The sequence below is a fragment of the Mustelus asterias genome, chromosome 3, assembly GCF_964213995.1.
Source record: "Mustelus asterias chromosome 3, sMusAst1.hap1.1, whole genome shotgun sequence".
NCBI classification, from domain to species: domain Eukaryota; kingdom Metazoa; phylum Chordata; class Chondrichthyes; order Carcharhiniformes; family Triakidae; genus Mustelus; species Mustelus asterias.
The window spans coordinates 5,383,723-5,410,814 of record NC_135803.1 but is presented as its reverse complement, the minus strand read 5'-3'; the positions used below and the strand labels follow the sequence as shown (position 1 = coordinate 5,410,814).

General features: G+C 47.5%; 1 protein-coding gene across 3 annotated transcripts in view; it reads left to right on the top strand.

Moving 5' to 3' along the window:
- Nucleotides 1-27,092, top strand: part of LOC144486363 (phospholipase D1-like) — a 168,119-nt gene that overhangs the window by 125,895 nt on the left and 15,132 nt on the right. For all 3 annotated transcript variants that reach the window (XM_078204407.1, XM_078204415.1, XM_078204401.1), the window contains 8 exons: nucleotides 5,739-5,867; nucleotides 7,155-7,273; nucleotides 9,288-9,401; nucleotides 13,596-13,706; nucleotides 14,473-14,561; nucleotides 23,677-23,790; nucleotides 24,906-24,955; nucleotides 25,505-25,639. In XM_078204407.1, coding sequence (XP_078060533.1) covers nucleotides 5,739-5,867; nucleotides 7,155-7,273; nucleotides 9,288-9,401; nucleotides 13,596-13,706; nucleotides 14,473-14,561; nucleotides 23,677-23,790; nucleotides 24,906-24,955; nucleotides 25,505-25,639 — 861 coding nt within the window. The remainder of the gene's footprint in view (nucleotides 1-5,738; nucleotides 5,868-7,154; nucleotides 7,274-9,287; nucleotides 9,402-13,595; nucleotides 13,707-14,472; nucleotides 14,562-23,676; nucleotides 23,791-24,905; nucleotides 24,956-25,504; nucleotides 25,640-27,092) is intronic.

The window sequence follows — 27,092 nt, the reverse complement described above, 5'->3', positions numbered from 1 at the left end:
AACCCAGGTCCCTGGCGCTGTGAGGCAGCAGTGCTAACCACTGTGCCACCGTGTCTAATCACAAGGCCAGATGTTACTGTGAGCTCGGGAAAACCCAACCTCTGCACATTTGCAACTTCCAAAATGCATGTCTGATCCAGGCCCCAGGAGTTTAATCTTTTCACCACTGCACAGTCCCCTGACTTAGGCCTGTCCCGGGAAGGAAAATACAGCATTTTCTGGTGACCCGATTCATTGACCTTCACAGGGAGACGAGAAACGACCCTCACTGTCCGCAATGTTTCATCAGATTAATTGTTTTCCTGCTCATTGCCACCTTTCCTCTCCTTGCACACTCAGCCTTCAGCGGCCCACGCCTGATCCTTGAATTCCCTCCTTCAATGCGCTTCTTATAACTAATTCCTTTGACTGAACTTCACCTCGTAGTAACCTCCTTTGAGTGGGCTGATGCCAAATGTAGTTTGACAATAATTCTTGTGGAGCAGCTTGGAGCATTTGATTCTGTTACTGCACCATAATTACAGGTTGTTATTGCCATTACAAATCAGCAACTGACTGGGACAAACTTGGCGGTCTCCGGGAAAATCCTGGCTAAAATGTTGCCTGAGATTAGGAAGTGAAAAGGGGGTCCTTTACGAGAGTTTTGTGACGGTCTATGTCAGGAGCAGGATTAATCTCTCTGTCCACACAAACAGAAACAGCATTGTGTGTCTGGGGACCAATTAATGGAGTTGTTCTTGGAAGAAAAGTCCCAGCAAGGCTGGAAACTTGGCTCCTGAGCTCACAGCAGTCACTCTACCTCAGAACAAAGAACCCTTGTCACAGGCCAGATCAGTCCATGCTACAGACAATCAGTTTGGAAATGTCTAATCCCAGTCTGCTGGAGAACAGGGCAGCTTTGGAGACTTATTTCAGTGTGAGCATGGCAACCTGTGCTTTCTGATAGATCCTGGAAGACAAGGCTGACAATACCAGACCATTAACTGGGGCCTGGAATCCGGTTTTCATTTATTGGAACAACAACACTAATTTGATACAAATTGAATTTTTAACATTGCAATTGCAGGAGCAGAGTTAATTATCATAGAATCAAAGAATCATGGATTCCTTGCAGTGCAGAAGGAGGCCATTCTGCCCATTGAGCCTGCACTGATAACAATCCCACTCAGGCCCTATCCCCATAACCCCAGGTATTTACCCTGCTAATATCCCTGACACTAAGGGGCAATTTAGCATGGCTAATCCACCCAACCCGCTCATCTTTGGACTGTGGGAGGAAACCGGAGCACCCAGAGGAAACCCACGCAGACACGGGGAGAATTTCCCTGGTGCTGTGAGGCAGCAATGCTAACCACTGTGCCACTGTGCTGCCCCTTAGTTATGAATTATGAACTTACTTTATATTTAACCACTGCTCCAAATGTCCTGGGAGTGTTTGATGGAGACAGTGTTGAGGGGGCTTTACTGTGTATCTAACCCCGTGCTGTACCTGTCCTGGGAGTGTTTGATGGAGACAGTGTAGAGGGAGCTTTACTGTGTGTCTAACCCCGTGCTGTACCTGTCCTGGGAGTGTTTGATGGGGACAGTGTAGAGGGAGCTTTACTCTGTATCTAACCCCGTGCTGTACCTGTCCTGGGAGTGTCGGAATGTGTGGAAAGGGGGCATAGATGGCACTGAGAAAATGATGCTTCCTTTCGGTAGAAACATTAATGAGACAATGTTAAAGAGATTTTCACATTGCTGCAGTGCGCCTAGTATGGCAACACTTCAAAATTAAAATTCTCATCCTTGTTTTCAATTCCTTCCAATTCTCCTCCTCTCCTAAGACTGTAATCGCCTCCAGCACCACCGACCTCTGACAAAAAATGTGTCACCATTTACCCACTCAAGTTATTCACATTCATACAGAATCTTTACTATTGTGTAAATGCCCCAAGGTGCCTTATACAAACTATTGTCAAACAACCCTGGAAACTCAGCTAAAGAAGTAGATGTTAGGAGAGGTCTTAATTGGACAAAGAGGAAGGTTTTAAAGTGGGAAAGCGTGGTCCAGTGTTTTGGGAAGAGATTTCCAGGGTTTAAGACATTGACTGTTGAAGGTGCAGTCACTAATGGTGGAGAAATTAAGATCCAGGGCAGGATGTTATGGAGAGGCGGGGAGGAAGGAGTGTGAAGTTGAATGGATGGATGACCAGGATGTTGCCTGGTATGGAGGGCATTAGCTATGAGAGGTTGGAGAAACTTGGTTTGTTCTCACTGGAACGACGGAGGTTGAGGGGAGACCTGATAGAAGTCTATAAGATTATGAGAGGCATGGGCAGAGTGGATAGTCAGAAGCTTTTTCCCAGAGTGGAAGAGTCAATTACTCGGGGGCACAGGTTTAAGGTGCGAGGGGCAAGGTTTAAAGGAGATGTACGAGGCAAGGTTTTTACACAGAGGATGGTGGGTGCCTGAAACTCGTTGCCAGGGGAGGTAGTGGAAGCGGATACGGTAGTGACTTTTAAGGGGTGTCTTGACAAATACATGAATAGGATGGGAATAGAGGGATATGGTCCCCGGAAGGGTAGGGGGTTTTAGTTAAGTCGGGCAGCATGGTTGGTGCAGGCTTGGAGGGCTGAAGGGCCTGTTCCTGTGCTATAATTTTCTTTGTTCTTTGGATGGGGTTCTGCCCCCTCCCCCACCCTGGGAGCCTGCCCACCCCAACCCAGATGCAGTGTCATGCTTGGGTGAGCAGGGCCTGGGGCGGGAAAGCCCCCCTATTCACCACCAAAAGAACAAAACAGAGAACTGTACAGCACAGTAACAGGTCCTTCAGCCCAACAACCCTGCACCTTAAGTGGCCACTGAATGGCCCTCTCCTGCCCAGCCTCAATTTTTAGGCTAGTGGGAGGGGTTTGCGGGGAGGGTGGGAAAGTGACATTTAAACTTTTCTCCATCTCGGGTGGAAAGGGCGGGTGGGGGGTTGCAACTCATTCTGAAGGACCCTTCAGAGTTGGGGTGCCCCACCCCCAGAGCATTGGGACTCAGGGACCACCTGTTCCCCACCCCCTGCTTACCCCCATTGCAGCGATCGCACCTTTCCCAATCCCAGGGGTCCCTTGCCCTCTTGTCCCTGGGTCTCGCCTTTCCAACGGTTCAGGGGTTTGGTCCCAGGCAGAGAGCTGCAATACCGCTTCTGGCCACTGGTGCCTGGCCGGGTTGAGGAGCTGTCGACCAATCTGATTGGCCGACAGTTCTAAAGGGCAGACAGACATCTTGCCCCCAGCCAATCAGCACGTGAGCATGAAGTGGCAGTGGGAGTTTGGGAATTGGCGGCAGGGTGTTAGGCTCTGACTCTCAGGATGGTGAGTTCCAATCGATCACCATATCCTGAAAATCTTAACCCCAATTCCAGCAAGAGGCTGAAATTGGAGGAATGCAGACCCCTCGGAGGGTAACGAAGCTGCAGGAAGTTACGGAGATCGGGAGGGCTGGGATCGTGGGGAGATTTGAAAACAAGGATGAGAATTTGAAAATTGCAGTGTTGTTGGAGCAGGAACCAGGTCAGGAAGTACAGAGTGTGACATCTCCCATCCTCCTCATTTAATTTTTGGTTTGATTTGATTTGATTTATTATTGTCACATGTATTAGCATACAGTGAAAAGTATTGTTTCTTGCGCGCTATACAGACAAAGCACACCGTTCATAGAGAAGGAAAGGAGAGGGTGCAGAATGTAGTGTTACAGTCATAGCGAGGGTGTAGAGAAAGATCAACTTAATGCAAGATAGGTCCATTCAAAAGTCGGACAGCAGCAGGGAAGAAGCTGTTCTTGAGTCGGTTGGTACGTGACCTCAGACTTTTGTATCTTTTCCCAGACGGAAGAAGGTGGGAGAGAGAATGTCCGGGGTCTTTAATTATGTTGGCTGCTTTGCCGAGGCAGCGGGAAGTGGAGACAGAGTCAATGGATGGGAGAAAGGGAATGACCTTCTCACAAAGGACAGTTGATGGTCATTTCATAACTACAACCAGGAATTGCCCTGTGTCATTACTCCGACTTGCTTTGTTCTGGGGTATTGTTTATTATTGCAGGAACCAGCTTGTAACATCTGCATGCTGAAAACTGATTGAATTCCAATTCAGAGTGCGCTGGTCAAATACTAACGCCGAGCGATCCCCTCCCTCACAACACAGTGACGCTGCACTTTCCCAACATGCCTGCCTGCTGCAAGCTTTCACTCGCCACCTGCCTCTCTCCTTCTCCTCGCTGGCAAGCTGAGCTCCTGCTGCTTTCTCATTTCCTCTCAGCCTGAATGGAATTGAGACATTCAATGCATGTGAATTGAGAATGAGTGCAGAACTTGCCAAGGTTTGAACTCAAACAACAGAGGTTTGGATAGTAAACAATCGATCTCAATGCTGATTCAGCCTCCTGCTGGGATGGTTCTTGTGCAGTTTATCTTCAAGATGCTGTCGCTTGTAGTTTCTGCATTGTGCTGTTTTCTATTTTCATATTTATATCGATGTATAGTGAAGCCTGTATTTCATTTAAAAGTGTGATTTTTCACAGATTGTTCTTATTAAAACATGACACGTATATATATATATATATAAACCTGCATAAATTCAGATATCACACATCTACATCGTGTCTGGGTCAGTGCAGATCTCACCCTGTCATGAGTTAATGTAGAACTGACCCTGTGTCTGGGTGGAGACCTGACCCTGTGTCTGAGTCATAGTCTCAGCTGATGTCTCGAGTCGTTGTAAATCTCATCCAACGCCAAGTTCACCATTTTATTCATTCAAGAGGTGTGGGCGTCGCTGGCTGGGCCATCATTTGTTGCCTATCCCTAATTGCCCCTGAACTGAGTGGCCGGAATTTTAGCACTTTGCCCGCCCCAGAATCAGGGTGGGCGAGGCTCGCAGAACGGCATTCTCCGTTGGCCTCAGGCGGGATGTTACGAGCCTCGGGTGGACGAGGTCATAAAATACCGGCCAGTGTCTCAATTTCAGAGGGCATTTAAGAATCAACCACATTGCTGTGGGTCTGGAGTCACGTGTAGGCCAAGCCAGGTAAGGATGCAGATTTCCTTCCCTAAAGGACATTATTGAACCTGGTGGGTTTTTACAAAAATCGACAATGAATTCTGGTCACCATTTGACTTTTAATTCCAGAGTTTTATTGGATTCAAATTCCACCATCTGCCATGGCGGGATTCCCCAGAACATTACCCTGGGTGTCTGGATTAATAGTCCAGTGATAGTCACTTTATCACTGTGCCCTGCCCTGGTTGGGTGACTGCAGGATTTGAAACTGCCTGTAGCACTGGAAGAGGCCTTGAACATTCGAGTCGGCAGTCTCTCCACAGGCCTGACCTGCATCACCGACACACTGCATTCTTCTGCTTATATTCCTGAAGGCTGGGATCACGTGACCTCCAACCGCCTCTTTGTCCACACTCCCGCCATTGGGCACCCAAAATGACCATCATTACAGTGCCCCACCTTCTCACGGCCAATCAGGTTCTTCAGTACCTGATGGGATGGTTTCTGACGGAAAGCCCAATGGCCATTCCTTGACCATCTCCAATGTTTCCAGAATCAAAAATGTTGAAGAAACATGCACAGAAATTGAGCAGATCACTAGCGGAGAGTGTCAATGTTATTCCCCCTAAATCTATGTCCTAACAAAAGAGATGCAATACTCTGTGGAAATGTACTGAATGTGACTTGTCTCTGTTGTACATTCTGAGGCAGAGAGGAAATCACAAAGCAGTTTGCACACTGACATTGGAGAGCTGGTGGGGCAGACGAGGTTCTGGCATGGGAAGGACTATTGCAACTTTGTCCACAAGGACTGGGTCCAGTTGGACAAACCCTTTGACGGTGAGTGAAAGCACAACAGACCCTCCAGTCATTTCATTCCAGCCCCACTGCCCCATGCCCTCACTGGCATCAGGTCCTGTTCACCTTCACCCCCTGGGCTCGCTGACCTTTGATCCCTGATCCAGCACCAACTTGATTTAAAAATTCTCATCTTTGCACAATCCCCCATGTAGCCCTGGCTCCTCCCTCTCTTTATTCTCTCCTCCAGCCCCACATCCCTCAGTCCAGTGTTCCCATTTCCCGAGTTTACTGCTTTTTCCTTCTGGGTCGAAGACCTCCTCCCATTCACGGGTCTTTACAATGAATGATTGGCCTTTGGAGAGGGTGGGGGGTGGGCAGGGAGTGGACGGGGGGGTGGGCAGTGAGGGAGAGGGTGCGGGTTGGACAGGGAGTGGGTGGGGGGAGGGACTGGGTGGGGGGCAGAGAGTGGGTGGGGAGAGGGAATGGGCGAGGGGCAAGGGGTGGACAGGGAATGGGTGGGGAGCTGGGGGTGGGCAGAGGGAGTAGAAGAAATCATAGAAATCATAGAAAGCCTACAGTACAGAAAGAGGCCATTCGGCCCATTGAGTCTGCACCGACCACAATCCCACCCAGGCCCTACCCCCATATCCCTACATATTTTACCCGCTAATCCCTCTAATCTACGCATCCCAGGACACTAAGGGGCAATTTTAGCATGGCCAATCAACCTAACCCGCACATCTTTGGACTGTGGGAGGAAACCGGAGCACCCGGAGGAAACCCACGCAGACACGAGGAGAATGTGCAAACTCCACACAGACAGTGACCCAAGACGGGAATCGAACCCGGGACCCTGGAGCTGTGAAGCAGCAGTGCTAACCACTGTGCTACCGTGCCGAGTAGGCATGGGGCAGGTGATGGACAGAAAGTGGATAGGGGGGCAGAGATTTAGTGGGGGTGGGGACATGTTGTGGGGGCGGGGACAGGAAGTGGGCAGAGAGTGGAGGTGCTGAGGGACAGGGTGGGGATTGGGCAGGGAGTGAGGGGGTGCTGAGGGACAGGGTAGGGATTGGGCATGGGGGCAGGGAGTGGGTGGATGCTGGTGAAGGAAAGCTGAAACCAACGATTGTGCCACTGCCCTGGTGATGTAAGAATCCGGGAACAAATTAAACAAACTATAGCAAAACCTAGGCCCAGCATTGACCCTGGGGCTTTCCTGATCCTGAGTCCCAGTCAACAGAGTGGGGCCACTCATTGACCAGGGAACATGACCTGCTTTGACTCTGATCTCACAGCCTTTGCCTAATATCTCCGTCTGTCCCTTAGATTTCATCAACCGCTATACGATGCACCGAATGCCTTGGCACGATATCGCTGCGGTGGTCCATGGGAAGGCTGCGCGCAATGTGGCCCGTCATTTCATCCAACGCTGGAACTTCACAAAGGTGACTGCCTCCCTCAATCTCTCCACTTTTCCCCCTCCAAGGGCAATGTGCGAATGATCAGATAGTCTGTTTTCATGATGTTTGTTGTGGGATAAACATTGGCCAGATCACCAGGGATAATGTCACTGCTGTTCTTTGAAGTCGTGGCTGTGGAATGTTTTACTCCACTGCTGAGGACAGATTGGTCGTCAGCTTCACATCTCTCAGAAACATGACAAAAATGGTAATTACAGGCCGGTGAGCCTTACATCAGTGGTAGGGAAATTATTGGAGAGGATTCTTTGAGACAGGATTTACTCCCACTTGGAAATAAGTGGATGTATCAGTGAGAGACAACATGGTTTTGTGAAGGGGAGGTGGTGTCTCACGAACTTGATCGAGTTTTTCGAGGAAGTGACGAACATGATTGATAAGGGTAGGGCAGTGGATGTTGTCTACATGGATTTTGACAATGTCCCTCATGGCAGATTGGTGCAGAAGGTGAAGTTGCATGGGATCAGAGGTGAGCTGTCAAGGTGGATACAGAACTGGCTCGGTCATAGAAAGAAGTCTCACAACACCAGGTTAAAGTCCAACAGGTTTATTTGGTAGCAAATACCATAAGTTTTCGGAGCGCTGCTCTTATGGTAAACCTGGTGTGAAACCTGGTGTTGTGAGACTTCTTACTGTGTTCACCCCAGTCCAACGCCGGCATCTCCACATCATGGCTACCATCGGTCACAGAAGACAGAGGGTAGCAGTGGAAGGGTGCGTTTCTGAATGGAGGGCTGTGACAAGTGGCGTTCCTCAGTGATCAGTGCTGGCACCTTTACTGTTTGTAATATATATGAAAGATTTGGAGGAAAATGTAACTGGTTTGATTAGTAAGTTTGCGATCGACACAAAGGTTGGTGGATTTGCGGATAGCGATGAGGACCATCAGAGGATACAACAGGATATTGATCAGTTGGAGACTTGGGCGGAGAGATGGCAGATGGAGTTTAATCCGGACAAATGTGAGGTAATGCATTTTGGAAGGTGTAATACAGATAGGAAATATACAGTAAATGGCAGAACCCTCAAGAGTATTGATTGGCAAAGGGATGTGGGGTGTACAGGTACACAGGTCACTGAAAGTGGCAATGCAGGTGGAGAAGGTAGTCAAGAAGGCATACGGCATGTTTGCCTTCATCGGCCGAGGCATTTAGTTTAAAAATTGGCAAGTCATGTTGCAGCTTTATGGAACCTTAGTTAGGCCACACTTGGAATATAGTGTTCAATTCTGGTCACCAAACTACCAGAAGGATGTGGAGGCTTTGGAGAGGGTACAGAAAAGATTTACCAGGATGTTGCCTGGTATGGAGGGCATTAGCTATGCGGAGAGGTTGGAGAAACTTGGTTCATTCTCACTGGAACGACGGAGGTTGATGGGCGACCTGATAGAAGTCTACAAGATTATGAGGGGCATGGACAGAGTGGATAGTCAGAAGCTTTTTCCCAGGGGTGGAAGAGTCAATTACTGGGGGGCGCAGGTTCAAGGTGTGAGTGGCAAGGTTTAAAGGAGATGTATGAGGCAAGTTTTTTTACACAGAGGATGGTGGGTACCTGGAACTCGCTGCCGGGGGAGGTAGTGGAAGCGAATACGATAGTGACTTTTAAGGGGCGTCTTGACAAATAGATGAATAGGATGGGAATAGAGGGATCTGGTCCCTGGAATGGTCGGGAGTTTTAGTTAAGTCGGGCAGCATGGTCGGTGCAGGCTTGGAGGGCTGAAGGGCCTGTTCCTGTGCTGTAATTTTCTTTGTCCTTTGTTCCAACAATGCCGCACTCCCTCAGTACTGCACAGGGATTATCAGTGCAGAATGTGAATTCAAATCCCTAGATTGAATTTTCCAATCCACAACCATCAAACTCACATGTAAGAGTCCAGCTCATTGAGTTACTGTTGACACCCACACAATAACTGAATGCGTGTTTGAAACATTTGTTGTTTTATACGAGTAACATGATGTATTGTGTATTTTTTCTCTTTCAGATCGTTAAAGCCAAGTATCGGCCCCTGTCCTACCCGTACCTTTTGCCCAAGTCACTTTCGACAGCAAATGAGCAGAGGTACCAGGTGCCGGGTTCAATCCTAGCTCGAGCTCAGGTGTGTGTGTGGGTGTCCTGCTTTCCTAAACTGCATTAACCACAAATATCTTTTGAATTTGTTCTTGGAATGTGAGCATTGCTGGCTCGGCCAACGGTTGTCTCCTGTTCCTCATCGCCCTTGAGAAACTGGTGGTGAGCCAGCCTACTGCTGCAGTCTGTGTGTTGTAGGTACACCTCAAGTGCAGTTAGGGAGGGAGTTCCAGGATTTTGACCCAGCGACAGTGAAGGAATGGCGATATATTTCCTAGTCAGGATGGTGAGTGACTTGGAGGGGAAGCCCCAGGTGGTGGTGTTCCCAGGCTCTTGTCCTCATTGACATTGCGGTCATGGGTTGGGAAGTGCTGTCTAAGGCATATTGGTACATTGCTGGATTGCATCTTAAAGATGGTACAAGGTGTTCCAAGAGAGTGTTATCAAACAAAATTTCACACACGGAGTGGTTAAGGGGGAAAATTGGAGGAGTGCAGAGATCTCAGAGAGTTGTAAGAGGAGAGGAGGTTACAGAGTTGAAGGCAGGGTGTCGGAGATGGGAGGAGTATCGATGAGATTTGAATTAAAGAGCTGATTTGATTCTTGGCAAGGGATGATGGACAGGTTGGTTCATTTCAGATTGATAGATCAGTCTAGGGTGGTCCTTGTTCACTGACCAAAGCTGATTGGTCAGACTGTCCGACCTCCCCTGAACTGCAGTCTTTGATCCTTTGGTGAGCAGTGAAATTTTCCGTTTCTGGCCCCTCCCTGGGGACCGTCAGACAAGCTGTAATGTTAGTGTAAGGTATATCCCCCAATACAATTATCTGTTTATTCATCTGTGCTTATCTCTCTGCCTAATTTGACTGCTTATCGCTTCCTTGATTTCTATTTATTGTCTGGCTTTTTACCATTTGACCGGTCTTTCCTTCCTGTTCTTTGCTGTTGTTGCTCATTGAGCAGAAATGTTGGCAGACTATTTTACTGTGGAAGGAACCATGACAAGGCCTATTCCTTTGTCACACACTCACAGGTGTTTTCCAGTAGCAGTCACTGGGGTCACTGAAGTGTCCATTCTCCTCCTTCCCTACGCTTGCGACACTTGGCTCAAGTCTATCTGAGACAGCACAGACTGGGGACTTTGACCTGGTGTGTATGTCCCAATTCTGCTTTAGTGTATTTACACCTGACCCTTGTGCTGCGGTCTGTAACAGAGTGAGTAGCACTCGCAGCATTGAGTCAGGAGTTGCATAGAATCATAGAATCCTACAGTGCAGAAGGAGGCCATTTGGCCCATCAAGTTTGCACCCATCACAATCCCACCCAGGCCCTATCCCCATAATCCCATGTTTGTGAGTTCAACTCCCACTTCAGGCACTTGAGTACAAAACCCCAACTGACACGCCAGTGCAGCACTGAGGGAGTGCTGCCCAGTCAGAGGCACTGTCTTTTGGATTAGACCCTCTGTTTTCTCAGCTCAATGTAAAAGATCCCACAGAAGAAGAGCAGGGGAGTTCTCATTAGTGTCCTGCGGCCCCCGAGCAGTCCGACTCAATACAGATTATCAGCTCATGATTACGTTGCTGCTTGTGAGAGCTTGCTGTGCACAAATTGAAGGCAAATGACTGACATGGCTGGGAAATTGGTTGAGTGGGAGGCGACAGAAGGTAGGGATAATGGATCGGTATTCAAATTGGAAGAATGTGACTCGTGATGTCCCACAAGGATCTGTGTTGGGGTCTCAGTTATTCACATGATTTATTATTGACTTGGATATTGGCAAAGAAAATCACACAGCTAAACTTGCTGATGACACAAAGTTAGGTGGCATTGTGGACAGTGTAGATGGTAGCATAAAATTACAAAGGGATATTGATAGACTAGATGAATGGGCGAAACTGTGGCAGATAGATTAAGCAAGTGTGAGGTTCTTTGTTTTGGACCGAAAAGGATAGATCAGAGTAGTTTCTAGATGGAATGAAGTTAAATGCAGCAGATGTCCAAAGAGACTTGGGGGTTCAGGTGCATGGATCTTTAAAATGCCACAAGCAGGTGCAGAAAATAATGGAAAGCTGACCTTTATATCTCAAGAGCTGGAGTATAGGGACACACAAGTTATGCTGCAGCTGCAAAACCTTGGTTAGAAACCACTTGGTACTGTGAGCAAATCTGGACACCACATTTTAGGAAGGATATATTGGCCTCAGAGGGACGACAGTGTAGGTTTACAAGAATGATGCCTGGACATCAGGGGTTTAGTTATGAGAACAGATTGTACATGTTTTCTCTTGAGTTTAGAAGGTTAAGGTGATCTGATCGAAGTCTTCAAGATTATAACAGGAAAAGACAAGGTAGATAAAGATAAACTATTTCCACTGGTTGGAGATTCTAGAACTAGGGGGCATCGTCTAATGGTTAAGGCCAGACTGTTCAGGAGAGATGTCAGGAAGCACACAAAGGGTGGGAGAAGTTTGGAGTTCCCTTCCACAAACAGCAGTTGATGCTAAATCAGTTGCTATTTTATTATGTAAAGGCATTAAGGGATATGGGCCAAAGGCAGGTATATGTAACGGGAAGTGACGAAGATGATTGATGAGGGTAGGGCAGTGGATGTTGTTCACATGAACTTCAGTAAGGCCTTTGACAAGGTCCCGCGTGGCAGACTGGTGCCGAAGGTGAAGTCGCATGGGATCAGAGGTGAGCTGGCAAGGTGGATACAGAACTGGCTCGGCCATAGAAGACAGAGGGTAGCAGTGGAAGGGTGTGTTTCCGAATGGAGGGCTGTGACAAGTGGCATCCCTCAGGGATCAGTGCTGGCACCTTTGCTGTTTACAATATACACAGGTGATTTGGAGGAAAATGTAACAGGTTTGATTCGTTTGCAAATGACACAAAGGTTGGTGGATTTGCGGTTCGTGATGAGGACCATCAGAGGATACAGCAGGATATAGATCGGTTGGAGACTTGAGTGGAGAGAGGGTAGATGGAGTTTAATCCGGAAAAATGTGAGGTAATGCATTTTGGAAGGTCTCATACAGATAGGAAATATACAGTAAATGGCAGAACCCTTAAGAGTATTGACAGGCAGAGGGATCTGGGTGTACAGGCACACAGTTCACTGAAAGTGGCAACGCAGGTGGAGAAGGTAGTCAAGAAGGCATACGGCATGCTTGCCTTCATCGGCTGGAGCATTGAGTTTAAAAATTGGCAAGTCACGTTGCAGCTTTATAGAACCTTAGTTAGGCCACACTTGGAATATAGTGTTCAATTCTGGTCACCACACTACCAGAAGGATGTGGAGGCTTTGGAGAGGGTACAGAAAAGATTTACCAGGATGTTGCCTGGTATGGAGGGCATTAGCTATGAGGAGAGGTTGGAGAAACTTGGTTTGTTCTCACTGGAACGACGGAGGTTGAGGGGTGACCTGAAAGAAGTCTACAAGATTATGAGAGGCATGGGCAGAGTGGATAGTCAGAAGCTTTTTCCCAGGGTGGAAGAGTCAATTACTAGGGGGCATAGGTTTAAGGTACAAGTGGCAAGGTTTAAAGGAGATGTACGAAGCAAATCTTTTCCACAGAGGGTGGTGAGTGCCTGGAACTCGCTGCTGGGGAGATAGTGGAAGCGGATACGGTAGTGACTTGCGCGGATGGACGGATTCCTGAGCGGTAAGGGAATTAAGGGTTATGGGGATCAGGCGGGTAAGTGGTACTGATCCACGTCAGATCAGCCATGATCTTATTGAATGGCGGGGCAGGCTCGAGGGGCTAGATGGCCTACTCCTGCTCCTATTTCTTATGTTCTTATGTTCTTAAGCAGCGTCTTGACAAATACATGAATAGGATGGGAATGGAGGGATATGGTCCCCGAAAGAGTAGGGAGTTTTAGTTCAGTTGGGCAGCATGGTCGGTGCAGGCTTGGAGGGCCGAAGGGCCTGTTCCTGTGCTGTAATTTTCTTTGTTCTTTGTATTTGGGCCACAGATCAACCATGACCTCATTGCATAGTGGAACAGACTCGAGGGGCTGAATGGCGCACTCCTGTTCCTTTGTTTCTAATTGGCTGTTGTATTTCCTCAGGGATAACCTGAGGCTCTGATAGATGCAGTAAGTTCTTTATTGTGTAACTGTACTGAGGGTCTACTGCCTGGATTGGCACTGGGACCGGAGAGTAACAGTTCACAACGATCACAAGACAACATTTTTTGAAATGCTCCATTTTCCTTAGATTCTGCGGTCAGCTGCTGATTGGTCGTGTGGTATTAAATATCACGAAGAATCCATTCACAATGCCTACATACATGTGATTGAAAACAGCAAACACTACATCTACATCGAGGTAAGCACCAGGCTGGCACTGAGGGTACAATCCCTCGACACCAACACTGGGAGAGAGAATCCTGCAAGGTCATTCAGACACACCGCTGGGACATTTCTCCCATTTCTCCCATTAGGCAATGTTCTCAGTTGTAAATAGCCAGGGAGAGTATATGGTGCACAGTGTGTACACAGAGCAGCATATACACACAGTACACACATGTCGTACAATACACAATATATACAGAATGATGGGGGCGAGGCTGGAGAGAACTCAGAGAGTGCTGGGGCTAGACGAGATAACAGCGATAGGGGAGGAGTGAGGCCACAGAGGCATTTGAAAATAAAGATGAGAGTTTTAAAATTGAGATGTTGTCAGACAGACGCCCAGAGTACATCACTGAGGAAAGAGCGGGACTCGGGGCAAGTGAGGAAATGGGAATCGGGTTTTAGAATTGAATAGAGGGTGGAAGATGGCAGATTGGCCTGGCTCCAGTGTGGGGGTAGCCGAATGTGGTTGACTCTTAAGATGTCCCCTAAGATGGGCAACAAATGCTGGCCCAGCCAGTGGCACCCACATCCCATCAACCAACCAAACAGAATATGGATGAGATGAGAGAACGGATGAGGGTTTCAGTAGCAGATTGAACTTTGCAAAGAGATTAACTGTCGCCAAGAGGCTGGGGATGGGTTTGAAGTAGGGGCCACTGCCTCAGAAGAAAAAGATTGCGTTCAATGTCTTGTTCATTCTCACTCCTGTTCCTTCTCACTGCTTTGTGTTTGATCAGAACCAGTTCTTCATCAGTTGCGCAGACAACAAGTACATCTTCAATCGGATTGGTGACGCCATTGTACAGAGAATACTGAGAGCTTACAGGTAACGCAGTATAACCATTACTAGATAACCGAAACACAGCGTGAATCTCCAGCATCATTGCTGTTTCACTGTGGGAAACCCTCATACTGTATCACTCTGTCAATGGAATGGAGCATTGGGATCAGGAGGAGGCCATTCACTACAGGCCAGTGAGCCTCACATCTGTGGTGGGTAAATTGTTGGAAGGTATTTTGAGAGACAGGATCTGCAGGCATTTAGAGATGCAAGGACTGATTAGGGAGTCAGCATGGCTTTGTGAGTGGAAAATCATGTCTCACAAATTTAATAGAGTTTTTTGAAGGGGTAACCAGGAAGGTAGATGAAGGCAGTGCAGTTGATGTTGTCTCCGTGGACTTTAGCAAGGCCTTTGACAAGGTACCACATGGTAGGTTGTTAACAAAGTTAAATCTCACGGGATCCAGGGTGAGGTATCTAAATGGATCCAAAATTGGCTTCTTGACAGAAGCCAGAGGGTGGTTGTAGAGAGTTGTTTTTCAAACTGGAGGCCTGTGACCAGCGATGTGCCTCAGGGATCAGTGCTGGGCCCACTGTTATTTGTCATTTATATGAATGATGTGGATGAGAATATAGGGGGCATGGTTAGTAAGTTTGCAGATGATACCAAGATTGGTGGCATAGTGGACAGTGAAGAAAGTTATTTCCGATTGCAACAGGATCTTGATCAATTAGGCCAGTGGGCTGACGAATGGCAGATGGAGTTTAATTTAGACAAATGTGAGGTGATGCATTTTGGTAGATTGAACCAGGGCAGGACTTACTCAGTTAATGGTAGGGCGTTGGGGAGAGTTACAGAACAAAGAGATCTGAGGGTACATGTTCATAGCTCCTTGAATGTGGAGTCACAGGTGGACAGAGTGGTGAAGAAGGCATTCAGCATGCTTGGTTTCATCGGTCAGAACATTGAATACAGGAGTTGGGACGTCTTGTTAAAGTTGTACAAGACATTGGTAAGGCCACACTTGGAATACCATGTTCAATTCTGGTCACCCTATTATAGAAAGGATATTATTATACTAGAAAGAGTGCAGAAAAGATTTACTAGGATGCTACCGGGACTTGATGGACTGAGTTATAAGAAGAGGCTGGATAGACTGGGACTTATTTCTCTGGAGCGGAGTGAGGGGTGACCTTCCAGAGGTCTATAAAATAATGAGGGGCATAGACAAGGTAAATAGTCACTATACTTTCCCAAAGGTAGGGGAATCTAAAACTAGAGGGCATAGGTTTAAGGTGAGAAGGGAGAGATACAAAAGTGTCCAGAGGGGCAATTTTTTCACACAGAGGGTGGTGAGTGTCTGGAACAAGCTGCCAGAGGTAGTAGTAGCGGCGGGTACAATTTTATCATTTAAAACACTGCTTCTCAGCCAGAGCAGAAACAAGAATTATTCACCATGCAACACTCAAGCAGAAAGGAATTTCTATATAGCATTTCACCACCTTATAGGTCCCAATGGAATACCTTCTCCAAGTGTAGCCACTGCGTTAGGGGAAACACAGCAGCCAATTTACACATAGCAAGCTCCCACAATGCAGCAATGTGATAATGACCCAGATAATCTGTTTTTACTGATGTTGATTGAGGGATAAATATTGGACCAGGAGAACATAGGAGCATAGATATTGGGAAAAGGAGGACTCCCAAAGGTAGGGGAGTCCAAAACTAGAGGGCATAGGTTTAAGGTGAGAGGGGAGAGATACAAAAGCGTCCAGAGGGGCAGTTTTTCCACACAGAGGGTGGTGAGTGTCTGGAAGAAGCTGCCAGAGGTAGTAGTCGAGGCGGGTACAATTTTATCTTTTAAAAAGCATTTAGATAGTTACATGGGTACGATAGATATAGAGGGCTATGGGCCAAATGCAGGCAATTGGGATTAGCTAAGGGTTTTTTTAAAAAAAGGGCGGCATGGACAAGTTGGGCCGAAGGACCTGTTTCCATGCTGTAAACCTTTATGACTCTATTCAGCCCTTTCTGCTTGTTTCACCATTCAGCTAGACCATGGCTGGCCTATTTCAGTACTGGTGGGGATGGGTCTGTCACTGTATAACACTGGGGTACAGTACTGGTGGGGACGGGTCTGTCACTATATAACACTGGGGTACAGTACTGGTGGGGACGGGTCTGTCACTGTATCACATTGGGGTACAGTACTGGTGGGGATGGGTCTGTCACTGTATAACACTGGGGTACAGTACTGGTGGGGACGGGTCTGTCACTGCATAACACTGGGGTACAGTACTGGTGGGGACGGGTCTGTCACTGTATCACATTGGGGTACAGTACTGGTGGGGATGGGTCTGTCACTGTATAACACTGGGGTACAGTACTGGTGGGGACGGGTCTGTCACTGCAACACTGGGGTACAGTACTGGTGGGGACGCGTCTGTCACTGTATAACACTGGGGTACAGTACTGGTGGGGATGGGTCTGTCACTGTATAACACTGGGGTACAGTACTGGTGGGGACGGGTCTGTCGCTGTATAACACTGAGGTACAGTACTGGTGAGGACAGATCTGTCACTCTATAACACTGGGATACAGTACTGGTAGGGACGGGTCTGTCACTGTATAACACTGGGGTACAGTACTGGTGGGGACGGGTCTGTCGCTGTATAACACTGGGGTACAGTACTGGTGGGGACGGGTCTGTCGCTGTATAACACTGGGGTACAGTACTGGTGGGGACGGGTCTGTCGCTGTATAACACTGGGGTACAGTTCTGGTGGGGACGGGTCTGTCACTGTATAACACTGGGGTACAGTTCTGGTGGGGACGGGTCTGTCACTGTATAACACTGGGGTACAGTACTGGTGAGTGTCTAATACTGACCCACAGAAACAAAAAGCTGACCATAGAGCGTAAAAGTTGTTCTCTGTGAAGAACTCACTTTATCTTTGTTGTCTTTCAAACAATTGTTCAGTGTAAATAGGGTGGCTTCCAGAAGCTGCCAAGATAAACAGAAACCATCCCATCTGTTTGGTGCTGTCGCTGCACCCTGAGCGCCTTCCGAGACATCGCAATGTCCCAAAGAGCATTGAAGACCTCGGAGGGACGGTTGTTAGGCTGGAGGAGCGCCCAATCCTGGGGGTGGAGGAGACGGCGGGGGGGGGGGGGGGGGGGGGGCATTCCTCAGGCAAGCGCATTTGGTCTGGGGGATTGGGTGCAAAGGCAGTCGCTTCTCTGATTCGCCAAGTCCTTGTCCCAATGTCGTCACAATCAGCGACATCTTAAAGCTAGATAACAACCAAGCCCACAGTCTTCGATATAATTGGTCAGCTTTGGTTGAAGCCACAGGTGGGTGGATTGGGTGCAGGTTTGAGATACTAAATCCCACCACCCAATCCAAACTCGTCACTTTATTTGGATTAAAATTGCTCCGTTATATTTTAAAAGCAGTTTTCATGTCCGAAAGCATTTTCCAGCCAATGAAGTCTTTTTGAATTGAACTCACTGAACAACGCAGGAAGTTATTTCAACATCTTTCCTTCCCAAATGCAGCCTTTTGCTGTTTTTGTGTTTTCAATCCCATTCAGTATTTCACGCTCACACAGGCAGTGTTACTCACTCTGGCTGCTTCCTGCTGTGACTCAGTGTCTGCACCCTCACCAGGGTGTCAGAGCTGCTGGTTTCAACGCCTCCTTTCAGAGACAGACATAACATCTGGCCTGACTCTCCCAGTGCAGTACTGAGGGAGTGCTGCACTGCTGCAGGTGTTATCTTTTGGATGAAATGTTAAACCGAGGCCCTCATCTGTCCTCTCAAATGGATGTAAAAATCCCATTGATGCTTTGTTGAGAAAGTGCAGAGAGGTTCTTCCTGGTGTCCCGCCCAACGTTCATCCCACTAAACAAATGTTCTGGCCTTTAATCACATTGCTATTTGTGGGAGGTTTCTGTGAGCAAATTAACTGTCGCATTTTAAACTGACGAGTGCCGACACTCTAAAGATGTGCGGTTTAGGTGGATTGGCCATGCTAAATTGCCCCCGAATGTCAGGGGGATTAGCGGGGTAAATATGTGGGGTTATGGGGATAGGGCCTGGGTGGGATTGTTGTCGGTGCAGACTCGATGGGCCGAATGGCCTCCTTCTGCACTGTCGGGATTCTGAGACTTCATTTGCTGTAAAGCCAATCCTGGGGTTGTAAAAGGTAAAGTCATAGAGGTTTACAGCATGGAAACAGGCCCTTCAGCCCAACTTGTCCATGCCTCCCAGTTTTTACCACAAAGCTAGCCCCAATTGCCTGCATTTGGCCCATATCCCTCTATACCCATCTTACCCATGTAACTGCCTAAATGCTTTTCAAAAGGCAAAATTGTACCCACCTCTACTACTACCTCTGGCAGCTCATTCCAGATATTCAGCACCCCAGTGGGCCCCTTTATATTCCTCCTCTCTCACCTTAAACCTATGCCATCTCGTTTTAGACTCGCCTACCTTTGGGAAAAGATGTTGACTACCTCATCTATGCCCCTCATTATTTTATAGACCTCTATAAGTTCACCCCTAAGCCTCCTACAATCCAGGGAAATAAGTCCCCCAGTCTATCCAGCCTCTCCTTATAACTCAAACCATCAAGTCCTGGTCGCACCCTAGTAAATCTTTTCTGCACTCTTTCTAGTTTAATAATATCCTTTCTATAATAGGGTGACCAGAATTGCACACAGTATTCCAAGTGTGGCCTTACCAATGTCTTGTACAACTTCAACAAGACGCCTCAACTCCTGTATTCAATGTTCTGACCAATGAAACCAAGCATGTCGAATGTCTTCATCACCACTCTGTCCACCTGTGACTCCACTTTCAAGGAACTATGAAGCTGTACCCCTAGATCTCTTTGTTCTATAACTCTTCCCAATGCCCTACCATTAACTGAGTAAGTCCTACTCTGATTCGATCAACCAAACTGCATCACCTCCCATTTATCTAAATTAAACTCCATCTGCCATTTATCGGCCCACTGGCCCAATTGATCAAGATCCCGTTGCAATCCTAGATAACCTTCTTCACTGTCCACTGTGCCACCAATCTTGGTGTAATCTGCAAACTTACTAACCATGCCTCCTAAATTCTCATCCAAATCATTAATATAAATGACAAATAACAGTGGACCCAACACCGATCCCTGAGGCACACCGCTGGTCACAGGCCTCCAGTTTGAAAAACAACTCTCTACAACCACCCTCTGGCTTCTGTCGTCGCCAGAGTCACAGATGACCATCAGCTACTCTCCCCCTCATGGGGAGACTGGTGGTGATTTAACCTGAGGATCACCATATCTCTGCACCTTGCAAGGTGCAAGGTTGAGGAGGCGGGCATAATCTCGGCTGGAACAGACTTGTGCTGTTGGCATCGCTCTGCATCACGAACCAGCTGTCCAGCCAACTGAGCGAGCCAGGGTTGTGACAAGTGCTTATAGAAGACAAGTTCTTCCTTTTATTGCTCTGTGTGGGATCATGATGTGTACAAATTGGCAGCTCAACACTTCCTCAACACTGACAAGGCAGCTAAGATTATGCATTTAATTTTCTGGAGTATGATTTGAACCACAAACTTCTAACAGACAATTGAGGTGCTGTTTATTACAACTAATCCACTTTAGCTGCTGCTCTATTTCATTGCTCTTTGTAATGAAGCTGGACTGGATAGGAACATAACTTATTACAGAATGTGAAGTGAAACTACTACCATGGTGTACTACCTGCAGTATAACAGGCCCAGTCCTGGGCCTGTCTTATTAAAAAGTTGAGATGATGTGTTCCAGCTGGGCAGGTCGCTGCCTGTTACCAGGGGAACTCATACTCAATGGGTCGCACAGGAAGATTGATCAGTGATTGCCCATGGACCTTGTGTGGGGTTATCACACTCTTAATGGGAGGTTGCTATGCACTGTTTAGTTGCCGTGGTTTCTACATTAAAACAGTCCCCAATCTTTAAAAACTGTTTCACTTGCTATGAAGCGATTTGATATATTCAGAGTCTGGGACTGGTGCTACGGATGGTGATCGTGTGTTGCTAATGTTACTCGCCTAGTTATGTGGAGAGACAGTTATGAGTTCACCACAATCACACTCTGTGGTCACAAGTTCCTCATTCTCATCACTCTCTGGGTATAGAAGATTCTCCTGAATTCCCCATTGGATTTATTAATGACCATTCATAGAATTCCTACAGTGCAGAAGGAGGCCATTTGGCCCATCATGTCAGCATGGACCACAAACCCTCCTAGGCCCTATCCCCTAACCCCGTGCATTTACCCTAGCTAGTCCCTCTGACACTAAGGGGCAATTTAGCATGGCCAGTCCTCCTAACCCACACATCTTTGGACTGTGGGAGGAAACTGGAGCACCCGGAGGAAACCCACACAGACATGGGGAGAACGTGCAAACTCTGCACAAACAGTGACCCAAGCCGGGAATTGAACCCGGGTCCCTGGCGCTGTGAGGCAGCAGTGCTAACCACTGTGCCATCGTATATTTACCACTCCCAGTTTTGGTCCTTTTCCAAGTGGAAATATCTTCTCCACATCTACCCGATCAAACCTTTCCATTATTTTACAGAACTCTATTAGACCACCCACTGAGCTGGAGGATTGTTCCATCATGTGGAGGAGGTGTTAAGGCATCAGATATTTTTATTTAGTAAACGTTTTGTACGTACGCAGCAAAAAAAATGTTTAAAATCAGGGAAGAATAGAGCACAGAGGAGACCATTCAGCCCATCGACCTTGTGCTGGCTCTTTGAAACAGCAGTGCAATTAGTCCAATGCTGTTCTTTCCCCATAGCCCTGTAACGTATCCTCTGTTACACATTTAACCAGTTCCCTTTTGAGATTTAACCTTGAGATTTTACCTTTTTCCTAAGTGAAGGGAATTTTGCACTGGGATTCTCCAGGGAATGGTTTTAGGACCATGGCTTTCCTTGATTTTGGAGCACAATTTCAAAAGATGGGGCAACTTGCCAATGCAGTAAACAGTGTGCAGATAACAGGGCAGGACATGGATAGATTTCACCCGAGTGAAACTCCTCAACTTGTTTTCTTTGATTACTCCCTCAATCTGGCTGTTGCCCCTCTCAACACACTGGGATAGAGAATGTTTAGCCCTATTATGCTTTTCTCTGACTCCAATCTCATTTACACCTCAGTTTTGCTGTGTGAGAGTAGGTTGTTTCTATCTCTCTTTGTCATGGGTAGCAATCATTCCCCTTTATCGTTCTGGATTGGGGTAAGGCAAATCAGTACACCTTCCTGACACTGAGTGAGAGCGGGTGTGTGCACTTGGATCCAGGAGCTGCCACCACAGTCTCTGGAAAGACTCGATAGAGCCACCTGGGGTGGAAGGAGGGTACCGCAGCGGTTCACCTGCGGTTTTTTTATAAAAGACTCGATAGTTGTTCAAACATTCCAAGAATTCCCAAGGCTCAATTTCACTCAGCTGGAAGATTGCTCCATCGTGTGGAGGAGGTGTTGCAGCAACAACTATTTTTATTAGGAAACATTTTGTGTTTATGTAACGAGGAGACGTGTTCAGAATCCCAGGGTAGATTTTTAAGGATGGTCAGGGAGTGGCACTCGCCAACCCAAGAGTTGATGTCTAACACACAGTCGCCGGCTCTCACACTCTCATTGCCATTTAAAGCTCTCTTGAGCCTTGACTGGCAGTGGGCAGGTCTGCTGCCCACCCCCAAGGGTTTTCCATTCCATTCCAGGCCCTGCCCACGCAAGCATGAAGTTGCATCTGGGCTGGCGTTGGACCAGGTTCCCGGGTGGTGGGGGATGGGGATGGGTGGGAATCCCATCCATTCAAATCCATGTTCCTCTCCCAGCCTCAGAACCCACTTTGGGGGGAGTGTAACATTCTGTCCATTGAATGGTTCAGCACATGAGACCATTCAGCCCATTGCATCTGTGCTAGCTCTTTGAAAGACTGATCCCATTTGCTCGTACCCTGTGAATTACGCTCCTTCTAAATAAGTTGATCTTTCTCTACACCCTAGCTATGACTGTAACACTACATTCTGCACTCTCTCCTTTCCTTCTCTATGAATGATATGCTTTGTCTGTATAGCGCGCAAGAAACAATACTTTTCAACCTATATATGTGACAATAAATCAAATCAAATATTTATTCATTTCCTTTTTGGAATTTATGATTCAGTCTGCTTCCTCCGCCCTTTAGAACACAGGACTTGGGGCCTGCTGGGCCATTCTTTAAGACCATGGACCATTTCATTGTGATCTCAGCTCCACTGTCCTGTCTGCCCTCCATGTCCCGTCATCCCCTTGTCTATCAGAAACCTGTCCAACTCACCCTTGAGTGAATTCAATGAGCCAGCCTCCTGGGTTTCTGGGGTCGAGAATTCCACAGATTACCAATCCTCTGAGAGAGAAAATTCTCTTCACCTCTGTCTTAAAAGGGAGATCTCTTACCTTTAAACTGTGCCCCCTCATTCTAATCCCCCCTCAAGAGGGAACATTCTCCGGAATCCACCAAGACTCTTCATTTCATACTTTCAATAAGATCATTTCTCATTCTTCTAAACTCCAATAAGCCCAATCTGTTTGACATTTCCTCATCAGATATGCCAGGAATGAGTGAAGTGAACCTCATACAATTATATTCTTTTTTCCCCGCCACTTCCGGCTTATTCCGCAATGCCACAATGACTCCCCCTTCCCACCCTCCAGGGCATCCTCTACCCTAGGACCCTCAGGACTTACCTCAAGTCTGGTCCTGGGAGTTAGTTCCAGGCAGGGCACTGCAGTACCACTTCTGGCCACCTTAGCGCCATGCCTGGGTGGGCTGGAGAGTTGTTAGCCAACAATGTGGGACAACCTTCCAATGGCGGGTGGCAGTCCCTCTGCCAACCAGAGCTCAATGGAGCGTGCAATAGCAGGGGGCTTGTCAGAGTCCGTGGGTACGGGTTATGTTCATCATCCACAATATTCTGCCTTATTCCTCTGCTTATAAAGCCTGGAATCTGATAGGCCCTTTAAACCTTTACAACTTGTCCTGTTACCTTCAGATATTGGTGTACACACACCCCAGACCTCTCAGATCCAGCCAATGGTTTGAATGGGATTTAATTTATTTCTACAGGGAAAAGCAGAGATTCCGAGTTTACGTGGTGACTCCCCTGATGCCAGGATTCGAAGGAGACATCTCGACAGGTGGAGGGACTGCAATCCAAGCTGTTATGCACTTCAATCTCAGGTCAGCTTCCACCCTCCAGAAACCTCCGCTGTCTGTATCCTAACTCATGCTGAGATCCCATTCACCCTTCACCCTAACCCTTCATTGGCTCCTGGTCCGGCCACACCTCGATTTTAAACTTCTCATCCTTGGCTTTAAAACTCTCCATGACCCTCATAACTTTCCCGTCCCTATAATCTTCCCCAGTCCAACAGCCCCCTGAGAGCTCTGCACTCCTCTAATCCTGGCCCCTTATCTCCCCGATTTTAATGGTGGCCGTGCCCAAAGCATTCCGAAATCCGGAGGCTCTGATCTCGGTGAACACTCCCAATGCCTTACTAAGAGAGTGCTGCACTGTCAGAAGAGCTGTCTCGTACTGAGATTTCAAACTGTGGCCCTTTCTGTCTGTTCATGCAGATGTTAAAGATCCTACGATGTCACAACTTTAGTGAAGAGAAGGACAATTCTTGTGTTGTCTTGTCTAATAGTTACCCTCAACCAATATCACCCAAACACATGATCAGGTCGTTACCACATCTCTCTTTGTGGGAGTTTGCTGTGTGTAAATTGAGGGCTTGGTACATTACAACAGTAACTACACTGAATATTTAATTGACTGCAAAGCACTTTGGAAATCCTGAAGTGGTAAAACACACTGTTTAAATAGGAGTCTTTCTTTCTGTAAACTTATTCCAAGGTCCCCAACCTGGTCCCCAACCTGACCCCCAACCCAACCCCCACTTCCTCTGCTCTCCATTCCCCATGCACCAAAATGTCCTCTCACATCCCTGCAGGGATGGAGATCGGGTGTGACACTGAACCCCAATCCGCTATCCAGTCAGCCCTGTGTGTGTGCGATGGAGGAATTTGGTGTTCTACCTATTCCCAGGCCCAGCCTGGACTGTGGCTCTGTGAAGGCTATCGTTAAGCAATCTAATTCTGCATGGCAACACCTTGACCAATCAGAGCCAACTTGCCAACCAGCCAGCACCCTTTTCTCATGCGGTATAAATTTTTGCTCCCTTTGAAATTTGGTATTCTTGCATCTGTCCTGATGAGTGCAAAATGAGAAGCTTCGACAATATGTCTCTTTTTTTCAGCAATACTTAAATTATTTGAACTTTTCTCCTCCACAGGACCATTGCCCGAGGAGAATACTCAATCATTGAACAATTGAAGAGAGAGAGTAAGTGTGGACTGCCAGAGTCAGGGTTGGTTTAGCTCTGAGCCGAGACCATGACCCTCACGACGGAGAGGGAGAAACAGGGTGTGAGAGAAGGGATGGTATCTGCCCCCACCCCAACCTCATAACTCCATGCATTGATCATGGCCAATCCAGCTAGCCTGCAAATCTTGGCACACTAAGGGGCAATTTAGCATGGTCAATGCACTTAACCAGCACATCTTTCGGACTGAGGGAGGAAACCCACGTAGAAACAGGAAGAACGTGCAGACTCTGCACAGACAGTGACCCAAAGCTGGAATTGAACCTGGGTCCCTGGCGCTGTGAGGCAGCACTGCTAACCATTGTGCCACTGTGCTGCCATTGCAGTTGCTGCAGTATATCTTGTGGATGGTACACACTGTTGCCACTGTGCATCAGTGGTGGAGGAGGGGGAGAACGTGACAGGTGGATGGAGTGATAATCTTCACTTCACTGCTCTGCATTGGACAATACTGTGCTCATGTCTTCCCACAGTTTATTAACTCATTCCCCCTCTCTCTGATCTGGCAGTGGAGGATCTCTGGATGAATTATTTCTCGGTTTGTGGCCTCCGGACACACGTGGAATTGAACGGACATCTGGTCACTGAACTCATCTACGTCCACAGCAAGATGCTGATTGCTGATGACAACACGGTCATTATCGGTGAGTGCCACGCAGGAGTGGGGAGGAAGAAGGCAGGGCGGGTGGGGGGGGGGGGGGCGGGTGAGGAGGTCATTTGACCCATTGTGCCTGTGCTGGCTCTTTGAAAGAACCAGCCAATTCATCCATTCCCCTTCTCTTTCCCCAAAGCTCGGCAAATGTTTCCACTTCAAGTAGTTTTATTATTGAATCTGTTTCCGTTTCAGACTTTGCCCTCCAGATCATAACAGCTCGCTGTGCAAAACAAAACCCACAGATCTCCTTTTTTAACTTTATTCAGTTTAAATTTAGTTTCTAGAAGCTGCCATGGTGAGATTTGTACTCCTGTTATCTGGATGGTTAGTCCATTGAGACGTAGTGCTTCACAGCACCAAAAGAGGCCCTTCAGCTCATCGTGTCTGTGTCTATCAGCACCTATCTATTCTAATCCCATTTTCCAGCGCTTGGTCCATAGCCTTATATGCTACAGCATTTCAATTGCTCATCTAAATGCTTCTTAGCTTCTTAAATATTGTGAGAGTTCCTGTCTCTACTACCCTTTCAGGCAGTGGGTTCCAGATTCCCACCATCCTCTGGATGAAAAAGGTTTTCCTCAAATCCCCTCTAAATCTCCTGCCCCTTCCCTTAAATCTCTGCTCCCTGGTTATTGACTCCTCTACTAAGAGGAAAAGTTCATTCCTTTCTACCCCATCAATGTCCCTCATAATTATATACACCTCAATCAGGTCACCCCTCAGCCTTCTCTGCTCTAAGGAAAACTCTAAGACAACCTAACCAGCCTCTCTTCATAGCTGAAACACTCTAGCCCTGGCAACATCCTGGTGGATCTCCTCTGTACCCTCTCTAGTGCTATCACATCCTTCCTATGGTGTGGCGACTGGAACTGTACGCAGTACTCCAGCTGTGGCCTAATGAGCGTTTTATACAGCTCCATCATAACCGCCCTGCTCTTATATTCAATGTCTTGACCAATAAAGACAAGTATCCCATATGCCTTCTTACCCACCTTATCTACCTGCCCTGCTGTCTTCAGGGACTTTAGTACATGCAGACCATGGTCTCTCTGGTCCTCTGTACTTTCGAGCATCCTACCCTTCATTGTGTAATTCCTTTGTCTTGTTAGTCCTCCCAAAATGCATCACCTCACACTTTTCAGAGTTAAATTCCATTTGCCACTGTTCTGCCCATCTAACAAGCCTGTCTGCATCACCCTGTAATCTGAGACTTTCTTCCTCACTATTTACCACACCACCAATTCTTGTGTCATCTGCGAACTTACTGATCATACCTCCAAAAGTCCAGATCGTTAACGTACACAACAACAAGGGATCCAACACTAATTCCTGCGGAATACCGAGGGACACAGGTTTCCAGTCACAAAAACAACCTTTGACCATCACACTCTGCCTCCTCCCATTAAGCCAATTGTGGATCCAATTTGCCAAATTGCCCTGGA